This window comes from Mchenga conophoros, linkage group LG1 (genome assembly GCF_057382185.1).
Source record: "Mchenga conophoros isolate Kocher_MC1m ecotype Shallow Benthic linkage group LG1, M_conophoros_male_GT1.1, whole genome shotgun sequence".
Classification (NCBI taxonomy): domain Eukaryota; kingdom Metazoa; phylum Chordata; class Actinopteri; order Cichliformes; family Cichlidae; genus Mchenga; species Mchenga conophoros.
The window spans coordinates 43,356,195-43,372,539 of record NC_140526.1 but is presented as its reverse complement, the minus strand read 5'-3'; the positions used below and the strand labels follow the sequence as shown (position 1 = coordinate 43,372,539).

Below are 16,345 nucleotides of genomic sequence, written 5' to 3'. Positions count from 1 at the left end.
AAACATACAGTGTAACGTGTCAGTCATGGATTGGCCTCCCCAATGTCTGCACCTCAATATTATTGAGGCAGCGTGGGATAATCTTGACAGAGAACATAACAAAATGCCTGCTTTTGCCTTATATAGTTTATTTCCGTGTATGTTTGTGCATCTTTCACTGCATTGCTTCACCTATCTCCCATTTTCCTAGCAAAGTATAAAAAGGAAAAGGGGTGACTCAGTACTTTTACACAGTACTGTACATTTAACAAGTGGACAAAAATACAACACTAATAAATACTAAAAGGTGCTAAATTGAAAAGCTTTGTTAGGGTGTTTTGTAGCATTTCTGTGTCTTAATGGCTAATTAAGTGATATGAAAAGAGAAATTTTCATGTTTATATTCCTAGTTCCAAATTCTGGCTTTGAGAGGGAGATGACATGCAGGACGTGGGGTCAGTACAACTTTGAGACCTTTGACGGCCTCTACTACTACCTCCCAGGCCGGTGCGCCTATACTTTACTGAGGGACTGTGAGGAAACCACCCAGGCCAGCATTGTTGTCCAGGTGAGTCGTCCACATGGACCTGGGCTGGGGTGAAATAAAACCTCCAGGTGAGCAGCTGCCCAGTAGTTTTCGGTTCAACGCCTGCCTCCAGTTTGGGGAAAATTTGGACTCTGTGGCCTCCTGCCCCAAAACACATTCTTTTTTTTCAGACTCAGCCTGAGGAAAAGATCTACTCTGAACATTAGTGAAAGCTATCTGGTTATTAGAGTCAATTACCATTAAATGCTGCAATTACCCACTGTGCCTTGAAAGTATCTGCAACAGACTAGGACTTTGTTCCCCCGAACAGGCAACAGATACCTTATCTGTGTAGGGAAAAACCAACCTAAACAGGGGACATTAGAAGATCCAAATGTAGTTTGGATTAATTAAATAATGAAGTTCAGTAATGATAACATATGAAAACACAGTGCAGCAATCCTAACAGAGCATGTTACGAGGAGAGGAGATGACATTTTCCTTTGTAGCAGATAAAATGACGCACTCAAAAATGTTACAAAGTGGCAGGTGTGTGTGTTACTTTTAGGATCACGTTTCAGCTTTTTAAATACTTTTGCTTTTTAGAACTATTTGGTCCATTGGTTCTAAATGAATGTAAATGAAATGCTATTTCTATGTAATTTTTTAAAATAGCTGGATTCAGTTTCTTTTCTTTTTTTTTTTTTGTGCAAATAATACATTTGTTATGGACTATTTTCAGCACTGGATTTGAACGAAACCCCTAAAGGTTTGTGCATTTTGGTCCAAAACTTTTCCTTGTAAGTTCTATGTCGACCTATGTCGCAATGAAGGCTGATTCCTTGGATAGGTAGCTTAAATTCATTTACAAATATCTTGTATTGTTGAGGTAAATCTGACTTGAGGAGAGTCTTACTACTGTTTTACAACAAGCTAAGAATATATAACTTGGCTTGATTTTCATTCCCCGGACAGTTTCTAAAAAAGAATTAGACTAGAAAAAAAAATTAAATGTGCATTATAAGAATTCTGTGACAGGCCAAGAATAACATGAAAATTGTGACATTTTCAATGACACAGTTTTTATTTGTGCGCAGATCCGTAATGAACCCACACCTGTTTTAAATTAATGTCCCACCTCTCTGTTTGTAGGTCCACAACGACCCGGCCTGTACTTCAGACCCCTACACTTGCCAAAGATCTGTCAGCCTCTTCCTGCCATGGGAGGGAGAAGTCAGGCTACATGCCACCAATGTGACCTTCAAAGGCCAAAGGTTAGCTGCTTTCTCTCTGTATGTTTTATTTTACATCTCTTCAGGTAAGGTGGTGTTTATATGATACTGGAATCGCCCTGTTTGTGTTTAGTTTGCAGCTGCCTCATCACATCCACGACCTGCAGCTGGAGCAGATTTCACAGTACGTGCTAGTAACGCAGCAGCACGGCTTCACGCTGGCATGGGAGGGACGAAGCGGCTCTGTCTACATCAAGCTCAGTCCAGAGTTTGTGGGCAGAACCTGCGGCTTATGTGGTAACTTTAATGCCGACGTCCACGATGACCTGAAGATGAGCTATGGTGAGATCATTTTCAGTCTCATTGCTCATGTAGCATCTGCTTATGTCTCTTTCAGTTGTGTAAATCCACAAAGAGCAGCAGCTGATCTTAGGGTTTCTCACACCAGTTGAATTCCAATTTAACCCTTGAGTATACAAATTTTTCTCTTTAGGCGAGGAAGCAAAGCCACCCTCTACAATGCAGGCAACAGCAAATAGAGATAGATTTTTTAAAAAAAATCTCTTTGTTTTTATCTGCTTTTGTTCTTCATGACACATACAATACAAGTTGAGTACGTTCATTAGAATTATAAGAGATGAAGTCTGTATTCCTTTTTATTACAGTATTTATATGACATGAGTTTTAGTTAACTTGGCAAAAAATAGAAAAGGAGCTAGTTCTTTTTTAATACTTTTTTAATTTCAGAGTCTGTACTTTTTAATTTTTGCTTGAGTAAAGAAGTTATGTCCATGAAACAGATTATTGAAAAAAATTAAGTATCTGTACTTCTATTTAAGTGATGAATCTGTGTACTTTTGCCATCTCTGCTGAGCCATGACTGGTAAGCAGTGGTTATAAGTTTAACATTCAGCTAAAAAGTGAAAGGTCAAGGTTAAAACTGATGGTGATCCTTGAACCATGAAGTAGAAAAGACACGGCTCACTTTTTCTTTTAAAACACTCAACTGAACTCCAGATGTGAAGAAGTGTAAAGGAGGCAAAACTACTGACATAATTAAACAGACATGATATCTGTTTCTTAGGCGTGCTGACTCATGAAATTGAAATGTTTGGGAATAGCTGGGTAGAGACACATCCACATGAGGAAAGATGTCCTATGGTGCCTTCTGGCTTCCCTTCACCTTGTGCTACAGTCGAATCTCATGTTTTACTGGTAAGGTGTCAAATAAAACAGCAACTGCGAGATGAGTGAAATGAAACTGAGAAAATTACCTACTAGATGAGTAAAAAAGTGTTTTTATGTGTTTTGTGGTGACAGAAGGTGGAGGAGGTGTGTGCAATGCTGCTGGATCCACCATTTCAAAGCTGCCATGACTTTGTCAGTCCGCTGTCCTACATGGCCAGCTGCTCCAACGACCTCTGCATGTAAGAGCAACCGATTTAAGATCTAGTTGTTGGAAGGGTTTCATTTTGAGGAAAAATCTGAGTGTTGTCAAAATTATATGGTATGAACCATTAGTATCCATAGTTTATCCTTGCGAAATGTGTGGAATCTTTCTCCTACTTTAAAATTAGAAGAAACATTTATTTAGTTTCTGCTGATATTGTTCATGACAGCAGAGTCATGAACAATGACTCTGCTGTCATGAACAGCAGAGTCATTGTTCTGAATTACTGATACTAATTCTGAAGCAAATCAAAACATCATAAAAGTTTGACACATACGTAACATTATCTAAAAATTTGTAACATCCTGTACAGGTGGTTGGAGAGCCCTTTTTTGCACATATCCTTATGTACCCACATTTTAGTTTTTGCATTTCAATCCATGTCCTCAGACTGTGAGCACTTTGGTTACTTACTCGTTCAAAATGATCCCACTCTAAAAGACACTCAGTTGTGTCTTTCATGGCTCACGTCCATGATCCTGAACGTACCCCCCTCTGAGAGTAACATTAGCCATGGCAATCTGTTCCTACAACTAAAGAACTAAAGAAAGAATTTACTTTATGACAGGATTCACTTGGTCTGAAATCATCACTGTCATGACTGACGTAGCTACACTACAATTTTCCAACTATAAGCATAAAACTATATAGCTTTATTTATTAATTTTGTATGCTAGTTGGAAACTGGTGAGAGCAGCTGGTGAGTAGTTATTTATTTGAGCTGCACAGTCTCATTTCAGCATAACTGGCTCTGTAGCTACACCTCTCCTGGCTCTTCTCAAAGAGTTCCTTTTTGTTTTTTACCCTGTTGAAGGTCGGATCCCAATGGTGATGTGGTATGCCAGGTGTTCACCGAGTACGCCCGGGCATGCGCCCATGCTGACCACCCACTGCATGAGTGGAGGCAGCACATTCCTCAGTGTGGTACGTTTTTCCAGGTGTTTTAAAATGTGTGCCAGGACGAACAGAAGAAAAATGATACATTTAGTTTTACTTGTAGCTGAAATTGTTCTATTTTTTATTTCAGATGATAAATGATATATTTACAAGGTTAAAAAAAAAAAAGTCAAGTCCAAAAACATGATTTATAAAGATTTATAAAAAAGGGATTTACCTGAACATAGTAGATAAAACAAAATATGAATGTGGAATAATTTACAGGCACAGATGCTGGGTTAAAATAATTTATACTAGTAGAATAGTTATAAAGGGCTATCTAATGTAAAATAATTAAGAATATTTAAGTGTGGAAGTAAACTGGAGGGCAGGTTATTAACAGGCTAATGAACACCAGCTAGCTAGAAAAGGTGCTAATTGAGCACATTTGTTTATGTTTTGCAGACGTGTCAGGTTCAAATTTCAGTTTATAACCTGTATTTCAGTGATCATGGCAGCAAGAGTAATTGGGCTTTACAGAAGCAAACTTAAAGCTTTGACGTATGTGTTGTGTTTTGTTTCTGTGACCAGTGAAGCGGTGTTCTCTAGGACTGCAGCACAGGGAATGTATCAGCTGCTGTCCGGAGTCCTGCAACCTGGAGCGAACGTGTATTGACAGTAAGCTCACCTGCCTGGATGGATGCTATTGTCCCGATGGTGAGTGTCTGTTGAGATTCTGCTTCTTATGTTCCTATTCAAAATAGTTCCTTATCTTTATAGTTTGTCTTGTGTAATGACCTTAACATAAATCTCATAATAATAAAAAATACTGTTATTATATTGCCTATACTTTACTTTTAACACATTATTTGCATTTTCTGTCTTATCAGTCTTATGATTTTTTTTTCATCCCCAGATGATCTGAAGTCTGAATCTGAATCTCTAATCTTTGTCCCCAGGTCTAATATATGAGGATGGAGGCTGTGTAATGCCTTCTGACTGTCCCTGTGAGTACCACGGTATGTTTTATCCATCTGGTCAGACGCTGCAGGAGGAATGCAACACCTGGTGAGCAGTGGTAACACTTCTGTTACCTTGTATGCCATCATAAATATCTGGATGAAGAGACTTAAACGTCTTTGGTTTGTCTGTTTAAATACTCTTCATCCCATAAAAAGCTAGGGAACAGTGAGGCGTGTTTTATTTTTACAGTTTTTTAATAACATCTCTGGCAACACTTCATAACGTGACAGCTTTGATTTTCCTTGTGTAATAAAAAATTGCAGTATTGTGTATTAAAGACAAGATATTATCCTACGCTCCCCATACAGTCCTTTTAATCTTCTCAGATCTGACCACCTGAGTGCAGTGAGTCCAATTTCTTTCAGTGATCCTGCTGATTAGCTCAGCCTTTCATGTTCCCAGAGCCACCTGTGGACGTCTCTGCTTTCTGTTTCAGTGCATGCGTGGGTGGAGTGTGGAACTGCACTGACTACAGCTGCCCAGGTTTGTCCCTTTCCCCTGTGGGAAATGTTTATTGATATACTCGACTAGTAAATTTTTCAACAAGATTCAGTGAATTTGATTTCAGACTTAAATACTTTCAGTCTATACAATGATTCCATGAAAGTGTTTGATGGGGACTGTGAGAGTTAGGTTGGAGAATCATTCCCAAACAGACTTGAGGCTGTCATACATGCCAAAGTGGCTTAAACCAAGTACAAAAGTCTAAAGAAATAAATTTTAAATGGATAATTTTAGTAATTAGTGAGTGATTTTAGTCACTTTAGTGCATTTACAAAACACTTCTGGCTTTGATGGTTCATTGTTAAGTAATGTGCGAAAACTATTTTTGAGAAGAGAGAATAGACAGTGTACTAAGGGAAGAGAAGAGTTTATTGGTAAGGTACTATAAAACACCTGCCCCTGTTGGACAGTGAAAAGAAAGTTGGAATATATGCTTATTTTTGAAAAAGAAAGATGACTAAGGCAAAAGTTCTAATAGAAGGACAGATTTTGCCTTGTTAGAAATGGGGAAAAAAAGCATGGACTCATGGAATCAAGAGGAACAATAATTCTTGACATTTTCAGAATGGTAGCAAGTTATTAAAGGTTGAACTTGTTGATTTTAAGAGACACAAATTAAAGAAATATGCAGAAGAATGCTGTGGTAGAATGGAAGAAAAAAAATCTTTATACTTAAGGGGGAAATAAAGTTTGTGGTTCGTGTGCATAGAAAAACCAAGCTTCCTTGTAAAAACCAAGTGCAAAGCAGTTATATTAGATATGGAACAAAGCAAGGCTGGAGAAAGCTCACAATAATAGCTGTGGACCAAAAACAGACGAGGTGTGATATTTACACAGAGAGAAAAACATAAACTGTCAATTGATTAACATGTACAGGACTGTTTATTTATTGCTATAGTAGTGCTATGGAACGGGATACATTTGCATTAACTTTTGTTTGAAGTACACACACGGACACTCGCAGTAAATGTACCACTCTGTCTGCAGGCGAGTGCTCGGTGACAGGCGACATGTATTTTCAGTCCTTTGATGGACGGATCTATACTTTTCCTGCAACATGCCAGTATGTCCTCGCCAAGAGTCGCAATTCAGCAAAGTTTACAGTAACCATCCAGAACACCGCCTGTGGAGCTGTGAGTTACACATCATCTGCTTGCTTGTTCTGACATGATTGTTACATTTTCCTACCTATTTGACAGACTGCACAACTCCCCCACTTTACCTACTGCAATCAGAACTATTCACTTGCTCGGCTTACAAATACGTGCAATTTGTCTTTCATGTAGATCATAATACTCCCCTCAGTCCAGGTCATTTTTGTTTTAGAGCCTTGCTACAACTGCTCTGGCCGATAATGATCATGAAGAAAAACCTACAAAAGACTGAGAGCTTCGTCTCTTTCCCCCTCATCTCTGAGCCTTCAGTTTCCCGGCAGACTTTTGAGCTGCTGAGCAGACAGGTGATGGGAGATATGAGATGTCCCACTTGTCAGAGCCAAGGCCCGAGACCTCTAACAGCCAACTAAACAGGATTACCTTATCTAGCCTGACTGACAGAGCTGCGGACAGCTTTGTAGTGAAGTGGGCACTGGAAGGGTGGGGGGCTTGGACAGAGAGGAGGTTATGCAAAAACAGGAGGTGAATGATGGGAAGAGTAGGAGGGATGATAAAACCTTTTGGTTACGGGGCTTTGCCATTCATGAAAGAGATGATTCATAGCAGCAGGTTGTTTATTGTCTCACTCAGACTTCCTTACTTTTGAAATAAAAGTGAGCCAGAGTAACTTGGGTGATTTTGTGAATTAGTGATGGCCTTGAGCATTTATATTTTATAGCTCCATTAAGTTTTATAGTCAAACTGTACAATCTGCTGATACATTATAATAAATAAGACTTTTCTGTTTTAACAAGGCTTGGCCCAAGGAGTGGAATATCTGTCAGTGGGTATTGTTAGATGTCAACTGCTATAACCATTGTCACCAGTTATGCCTGGTATTTATGTGATTGTTTTGCATAATTGTGCATTGAAAGTTCCTAAAACACTTGAATTGTCCTGTCACATAAAATTAAAATGACTTCATTATAGCTATAAGAAACATTTTGACATTAACAATGGACTGCATAGTCACCTGTATGTCTGAAAGATTGATTGATTGAAATTCTTTAAGCTTACTTGGTTTCATGTGTGTGTTTTTGCTGGTCTGATTCACTGCCACTGTTCTCACAGTGCTGTTTAGGAGAGGAGTTGCAAAAGTTGCAGCGGGGCTGAAAGAAACCACCAGTTGCTAGTTTCATCAGCTTAGAGGGTCATTATATTATGTCAGTGCTGTATTTACAGCCTTGTTTCCGCTGCCCTTAAGAAACAACAAAAATCTATTATTGTAGGTTTATTGGCACCAGTGTTGAGTGATGGAACCAGACAGAACAGGCAACATAGTCGCCAGTTTAAAACTCACATACCAAACCATTCATTCCAGCCTTCTTAAAACCCTGTTGATAAAGAAATACAGTGTCTTCATTTATTTCAGCAGATCAGCACAGTGAGTTGCAGAGCATGTTCCATGTGCCTGTGATTATTTATTTCCATATATACCATATAGACTGTTCGCTACTATTGTCACCTGATTCTATTATTAGCCACTTTTTATTATCTGATAAGCTTTTAAACTCTGGATCTATTACTAAAGTTGAGCCTTAATGTTTTTGTTAAATGAGTATGCAGTAGCCTGCTACCAGTGTTGGTCAAGTTACTTGAAAAAAGTAATCAGTAACTAATTACTGATTACGTCCTGATTACTTATTTTCAAAAGTAATTAATTACTTAGTTACTTAGTTACTTTTTAAAAACACGATTTACAACCTGAAGAGGTGATAAAGCGATAGATCTTTCAGCCCAATTCTACTTTTTCTACATAATCCATCATACAAAATGTAATCAAATGGAAAAGTCTCTTTTTTTTAAACTTGTTTTATCAGTTTTAATCTTTTAACTTTATGCATCAAGCAAAAATTTAATTATATGCAACATTCTCTGACTTGAATAAATTAGTTTAACATTTAAACCTATTTTCTACACATTCCAGCACATAAAATAAAATATTTTTTGTGTTTACACTCACTCTTTCAAATAGATGCAAGTAAAACACAGCAGAAAATAAATAAAGTCAAAGACTCAGTGGTCCTGCTGTATTGCTCTATTTTCACCTGTAAAGCAGGACTGCGGTAGGCGGAGGTTTACCCTGGTGCAGGTGTGCTGCGGTCAGTTGAAGAATCCGCGAGTTTCTCTGTGAGTTTCCCATTACCTCATAGGGCACTCGGTGCTTGCTTGGAAGTTTAGGGTTTTTTTTCGCTGTAAAAAGAAGTTTTCTTCCCACGCATGATGGACGCTAATGTTTTTGTCACTTTTTATGGAATCAAACTCAAAGTAAGGTCAGTACTTCCACGCTTTAAACGCTGCACGCTCATACTCTCTCCCACAATCGATATGTGATCCATTGTTGATCTGCACACAGCTGTTGTCTCTAACGGCGCACTCGCTTACGTCACTGTCGTGAGACATTCTCACAAAAAATCACGGTTTTAGTAACGCAGTAACGCAGCGTTCCCACGGGAAAGTAACGGTAATCTAATTACCGTTTTTGCAATAGTAATCCCTTACTTTACTCGTAACGCCCATCTCTGCCTGCTACATATGTAGCTTTTCATAGAAAATAAAAGGAAATATGCATACTGGTAAATGGTAAATAATAAGAACAAAAGCAGGTCTCTTGCATCTCCATTTTCTTTCCTGCATGCAACAAAAGCGTGATAAAGTGTGATTGATCAACAAAAAAAATAGCGATTACCAATATCCCTTCCTTCAGAATTTGCATGTCCATATGCAGAGATTTGTTTCTACAGATTAAACTACCAGTAATGGTGGAAATTTTCCATCTAACATCATTGTAGGGTGGGTTATGCATAGTACACTCTGTAGGGGCTACGGTGCGACTTCAGACTTTTCCTTAGGTTGAAATCAGAATATTATTTTCCATTTTTATAGATTTGGGTATTTATTCCATCACTACACACCAGCAACCTGTCTAACAGACTAAAGCCCTCTCTCTTTATTATATTTCCCTCATTTTTTCAGGAAGAGTGCTTTATTTGAGTGTGTTTCTTCCCATTATTTCATTCTGCTTAACTGTTTGGGAAACTGTCTGAACGCTTTATCAGACCATCTCGTCTCATTTGCAGAATCTGGATGGGGCCTGCATACAGTCAGTTAACCTGGTAATTGATGAAGATCCAAGAACAGAAATTACTCTGAGTCACATTGGAGAGGTCTTCATTGCTGGACAGTACCGCATCTCCCTGCCCTATTCTGATGGTAACCTCCTCATCTTTTATCACCTTCCAGCATTGTTCTCATCCAGGGCCCGACTTTATTCAGCACTCTGTGGGTTATGGCAGGGACAGATTGAATGACAGCTGTGCTATTGAATGAAAATTTTTCACAATACTTTACTGGGTTAGCTCCTACATTGTGTTGCACAAAATGTCTTTCCTCTGAGCATTACTCATTTTACATGAGTAATGCTCAGACCAAGTCAACAGGCTTTTGTGTGCTTTATCTGACAGCGTCTGAGAGTGATCTGATATTTTGAACCTGAATGAATAAAAACACTAATAGCTATTGCTCTTTATGTTCTGTTACAGATTTTCCATTCCTTCATTTTATACAACTGTACTTATACACATAAAGAAGAAAAGGAAACAAGTTCCAAATAAAATTCCACAAACAGCTTTAACTGAAATGGCTGTTTTATTATGAATGACATACTTTTGGGATATAGGCTGTTGTACAGTCTACACTGGCACCTACCTAAAAGCTGGATTCCACTAAAATATGTGTTTGGATATGAGTGATATAAATTTCATCGTCATTCTTACTCAATTATGCTTTATTTATTAAAGATTCCGCTATAGAGTTTGTAACTACAATTAATTAATCAATTAATTAATTAGTATTGGTGCACAAGTGCTGCTGATGCCCCGTCTATAGTGATAATTTGCAAAGTGATGTAAAAGTGTACCAGGAACAAAGCAAGGAAGATGAAGATTTGTACACTGGTAGCTTGATCCATAGTTTGGGGAAAAATTATAAAGTAAAAGAACAAGCTTTGCACACCACCAGCTTTGAGCTAAATAATGTCCTATATATATCTCCTGCAGACCTCTTCCACATCCAGGAGCTATCATCAATGTTTGTCCAGGTGAGGACGGCGTTCGGCCTGCGTCTGCAGTACAGCTGGAAGGAGTTTCGCCTTTACCTGCAGGCGGATGAGCTGTGGAAGGATGATACAGTGGGGCTGTGCGGCACCTTCAATGGCAACATTCAAGACGACTTCCTGTAAGTGTGTGCTGGCTGACCTTTGATCCCTCTTGCGCTCTTGGTTAACCCCTCCTCCAATAATACAGAGAGAGTGCATGCTCTTGTTTCAGAGGCAAAGAGGGAGGTGATGGTGAAGTGCTCTCCCTCTCACACTTACTCTCTCTGTAATGCACACTGGTCGGCGGCTCAGCATCAAAAGCCCAGCTCTATGATCAGCTCTTTTAGGGGGACTAGATGAGCGCCCAACTGGACACGCCACTTCAACAAGGAATTTACTGTTAGCGGAATAGGAGCTCCACTGTACCGTATCGTAATGGCTGACTATAAAGGGCGGATGTTGTCTAACAGCTGTAAATGGATATACATCACAGTTACTGACTGAAGTGCCCGTATGCTGCTAAGGAGTCACTTTTCCTGAAGCACTACTAAAAGACTGTAGTTAAAGTGATGACTTGCACAATTTTAACCTTTTGTTTTGTTTTTGCTTTGCTTTGCAGCTGCAGTCATTTCAGACACTTAGTTGCATAGTTAGTGGCAAAAAAAGAAGAGGAGTAAGTCAGAAAGAACTGCAGGCAGCTATTCTACTTCAAAGAGAATTGGGTGAAACCCATCTGATTAATAGTGGCTTGGGCGGAGGTGGGACTCCCGTGTCAGTCGCTTCTAGCTTGCTATTGTACTCGTATCAGTTCCAGGTCCAGCATGTTTCAGAGAAGGATCAAAGAAGTACAAGTAAAATGTGTATTTAATACTGCACATATTTTCTTTAAAAGTTTAAAAAATGCAGTTCACTTCAAATAAATGCCTTTAAATTCAGTTTTATGTATGCAACTTCAAATCACACCAACAGTTTTAAAGAGCTTTAAGGGAAAGACCTGACGAAAGAAAGAAAGAAAGAAAGAAAGAAAGAAAGAAAGAAAGAAAGAAAGAAAGAAAGAAAGAAAGAAAGAAAGGAAGAAAGAAAGAAGAAAAATCTCAAACAATCAAAGAACCCTCTATGAGCAAGCACTTGAGAACAGTGGGAAGGAAAAACTCCCTTTGAACAGGAAGAAACCACCACCAGAACCAGGTTCAGGGAGGGGCAACCATCTGCTACAACCTGCTGGGGTGAGGGGAGGGAGCCCGAGATGAACTAAAGTGGTGTATAAACATAGCGAGTGAATGAAGGAGAACAGAACCTCTCAGTATATCATGGGAAGCCCCCTATTGCAGTGTAATTAAGGGAGGGTTCAGGGTTACGTGATCCAGCACTAACTATGTGCTTTATCAAAAAGGAACGTTTAAAGCCTAATCTTGACAGTAGAGATAGCGTCTGTCTTCTGAATTCAAATGGGAGCTGCAGAAGAGGGGCCTAAAAGCTGAAGGCTCTTCCTCCCGTTCTACTTTTAAATACCTGACGAACCACAAGTAAACCAGCAGTCTGAGAGCAAAGTGCTCTGTTGGGAAGATACAGTGTAATTGGGTCTTTAAGGTAAGATGGGTCCTGATTATTCAAGACCTTGTATGTGAGGAGCAGGATTTTTTAATTTGATTCTGGGTTTAACGGGGAACCAATGAAACATGCTCTCTGTTTGCAGACCCTGTCAGTACTCTCACTGCAGCATGTTGGGTTAACTAAAGGCTTTCAGTGAGTGTTTAGGACAACCTGATAAATAATTGCAGTAATGCAGCCTACAAGCAATAAATGCATAACCAACTTTTTCAGCATCACTGAGACGGGATGATTCTAATTCAAGAGATAAATGCAAGAAGGCAGTCCTACATATTTGGTTAATATGCACATATCCTGGTCAAAAACAACTCCAGTGTTACTGAAGGTCAATGTAATGCCACCTAGATTCAGTAAGTCAGTAAGACACCATGTTTGTAAGATTTTTAGGACTGATTACAATAATATATAATCTCCTGCCATGCTCAGTGACCCCTGTTTCAATCCATGGGGTCGATGTGGATGTCACAGTGCACACTCTTGATGTCACATCCTCTACAGAGAAAAGTCAGTATAATAAGAGGGGCACCTCAATGTCAACTACACACATTTAATTTTGTGTAACATTCAGTAATATTTATAATTATAGCTATTTTGTTATATTTTATAACTTGTAATATATTGTAATATTTAATTTAATTTAGTTGGTTACTGTTCTTACTGTCTTTGAGCAACTGTGACCACATAATTTGCTCTGGGATTAATAATTATTCTGATTCTGATATTATCAGAATGTTATTTTGTGAACACAACAACACTTGTAACCACAAAAATCAAAAGGCAACTCTTCATTCACACGATAGCACTGGACTCACTTTATAAAAATGACTTTTTTTCTATCTGTGTGCTGTCATACTGATTCCTTGCTTTGGTTTTGGTTCAGATCTCCATCAGGTATGATAGAAAGCACTCCTCAGCTCTTTGGAAATGCCTGGAAGGTTTCGTCTGCGTGTTTGTCCAGCCTGAGTACGCCTCAGCTTGATCCCTGTGATACACACCAGCAGGCTGGTCAGTTTCTCTTCCTCCTTTTTTCTGTTTCAGTAGAGAAAAATAACATATTTACTCAGTCGTATAACATTTATTATGTTAAACTGCGTAAGTGGTGCTTTATAAAATAAAACATATGTATTATTATAAAACGTTTGGACATTTTGATGTTGATATCACAGTAAAAATGTATCCCAAGCTCTGTTTAAGGTGTAAATCAGTTTAGTTTCTACTTTTATTCTTATATTTTTACACACATATTTATCTGTATTATCCAGTGAATTTACAATGATTATGACATAAATGAACAACTTTAAAAATATTTTATTTAGGGTTTGTATTTGATTCATGACATCAGAATCACAGAGAGCAAGACTTGTTTACTTGAATTATTTCTAAACTATTTTTAACAGTGACCTATGCTTCAGAAATGTGTGATGTGCTGAATCAGGATCTGTTTGCTGCCTGTCATGAGTACCTCAGTCCAACACCCTTCCATCAGCAGTGTCGCTCCGATACCTGTAAGTGTGGGACGCCTTGCCTCTGCTCGTCGCTGGCCCACTATGCTCGCCACTGCCGTCGATTCTCCGTCATCATTGACTTTCGATCACAGATATCTGACTGTGGTGAGTCACATTCACGCCAAACATATTTTGTCCAAGAATGTACCTGCTGCTACAGAGATGTCAAAATTAGCAATTATTTCTGACATATTTTTTGTTTTCATGTCTAATATCAAATCCAAATATTTCTCCCAACTCACCGTTCAAGGTCACAGATGATTTTCAAATTTCAGCTTGGAGGACATTTTAATATTTCAATATACATGTCAGTATGTCATATGAGTTATTGGCAAGACTGTTCATGGAAGTTTAATCTTTTAGGGAATGACATGGAAAAAAAAATCAGTTTAGATCAAACAGTATCAGTGCCAGCTTAGGAGTAATTTTGGAAAATTTTCCTACCAAAAACTTTCCCAAAGAAGGTATGGGATGTCTTGAAAGGTGAAACTACACTCAAAGTGGTCACCCACAGGTTTAGGGTAATCACGGGGCAACCACAGGAGTTTGTCATCCTATTTTTATTCCAGTGTGAGTCATTAAGTTAGAACGTGAGTGCATTTTAATGAGATCCACAACAAACATCATTCTTTGTTTAAATACTGGAGCACACTAATGACATGTGCCTCACTGGTTTTATGGATGACAACAGATATCAGGTCTATTTCTTGAACGTTACTCAGTGGATGAACTGATGTCACGAATCTGAAATGATTCTGCACTGTCCATTCAGCTTGCCTTTATTGGCTCTCTCGCATGTCACACACTTTAGAGATGACTGGACAAACTAAAGTTTTAAATGATGAATTAACAGACGTATGTCTTTTTTCCCCTGGAGGGGAAAAAAGTCATACACAAACCATCATTCTGCTCCAATCAGTAGCTCTACACTTTGTTGTTAAATTTGATAACTTGATGAAGAATACAGTGACGCCATCATCAAGTTAATTCCCATTAAAAGGCCAAACTGACTGTGAGTCTGAGTCTTTGCTGAACTCTGTCTTGCCCTGCAGCTGTCACCTGTCCTGCCAACATGCAGTACGGCACCTGTGTGTCCTCCTGCCAGCGCCGTTGCTCCTCCCTCTCTGTCCCGCAGCACTGTGACGAGGAGTGTGAGGAAGGTTGCGTCTGTCCTCTGGGTTCCTTCTACAATCACCGAACACACACCTGTGTGCACAGGTAAGGACGAGGAAGTGATATTCGTAGGTAGAAGTATGTAAAGGCAAAAAAATGATGAAATATTTATATGATGAAGCAGGTGGGACTTAATACCCAGAGCAGCTTCAGTACTACCTGCTGTGCTGATGTGGAGGGTGGTGAAGCTGGAGTGACTCCACCAAACCAATCCACTCAAAGTGATATTTGTATCTGCTTTGAAGTTTAGGTCAGCTTCTAAGTAGAAAACCTGGTATCTTTGCTGCAGACATTGTAGACCCAGAGGACCTCGGTAATTGTGCTCTCCTTTTTAGCTTGCTCTGCCCTAGAAGACATGCATCTTAATTCCTCTTAAATGTCCCAGGTTTTTACATCCTAGTGCAGCGCCATGCCTTACTTACCATGTGATAGAGTTACATCAAGGAATTCATCGTGAAACCCCCCTTTCATTCCCACTCGGGCTGGGGACGACAGATATCTGATAACCAGTGAGAAAGAATTTGTAGTACAGAAGCTGATGTGTGGCACTGGCCTATATGTTACAAAGGCTTTTAGCCTTAGCTAAACATAAATTACCACAATGTATATTATATAAATCATACAATACTGTATTTTTTTCAAGTAAGACTGGTCTATTTTGCTCCCCTCCACTTCTCCTTAATTAACATTGGTAAGGAAAAAAATTAAGCAGTGAATGTATATTTATGGGGGGAACCAAAGTCGGTCCATTTAGGTTTGTCACAAGTTCAAGTCAGGTTGTCTCTTTTTTTTCCAGGAGCGAGTGCCCCTGCAGTTTCCTCGGAGCAGATTATGAACCAGGAGATGTGATCATGACTTCAGCAGGCGTTCAGTAAGCTCCTCCCCTTCATTTCTACCTTCAGTCTAGACTTATGAGTGTCAGGCTTTATTTTTGTAAATAAATTCTGTAACAATGAACTGTGACATTACTGATATTACATGAGGCAGTTTAGTTAGCAGTTAGAGAAAGCACAGAAAACACTGGGAACTGCCTTTAATTTAGTCAGTTAAATAATGCAGTACTGAGGAGCAGAATTTACTTTCAGAACAAAGGAGTCTAAAGTTTCTGGTTTGCTGTGGTTCAGATTTCCTAATTTTTTCTCAATAAAAAGCTCTACCTCCTGTCAGTCACGACCACGTAAAAGGAAAATCTGTGTAAGAAAAGTTTATATTTTTC

General features: G+C 38.9%; 2 protein-coding genes and 1 long non-coding RNA gene across 3 annotated transcripts; all 3 read left to right on the top strand.

Moving 5' to 3' along the window:
- The first annotated feature begins 433 nt into the window (after positions 1-433).
- Positions 434-1,988, top strand: LOC146583943 (uncharacterized). The gene is made up of 3 exons (XR_014893275.1): positions 434-547; positions 1,658-1,779; positions 1,871-1,988. It is a non-coding gene; the product is annotated as an uncharacterized LOC146583943 (long non-coding RNA).
- Positions 1,989-2,613: 625 nt separating this feature from the next.
- LOC146583942 (otogelin-like) lies at positions 2,614-10,984 on the top strand. Its single transcript, XM_085269144.1, has 10 exons — positions 2,614-2,620; positions 2,822-2,952; positions 3,058-3,164; positions 4,002-4,111; positions 4,655-4,780; positions 5,023-5,131; positions 5,523-5,569; positions 6,578-6,723; positions 9,825-9,957; positions 10,803-10,984. Exons 1-10 carry the CDS (start codon positions 2,614-2,616, stop codon positions 10,982-10,984), a joined length of 1,098 nt encoding a protein of 365 aa, XP_085125270.1.
- On the top strand, positions 10,930-16,004 carry LOC146583941 (otogelin-like protein). Its single transcript, XM_085281529.1, has 5 exons — positions 10,930-10,980; positions 13,332-13,456; positions 13,849-14,061; positions 15,009-15,174; positions 15,926-16,004. Exons 2-5 carry the CDS (start codon positions 13,345-13,347, stop codon positions 16,002-16,004), a joined length of 570 nt encoding a protein of 189 aa, XP_085137655.1. The 5' UTR covers positions 10,930-10,980; positions 13,332-13,344.
- The last annotated feature ends 341 nt before the right edge of the window (positions 16,005-16,345 follow it).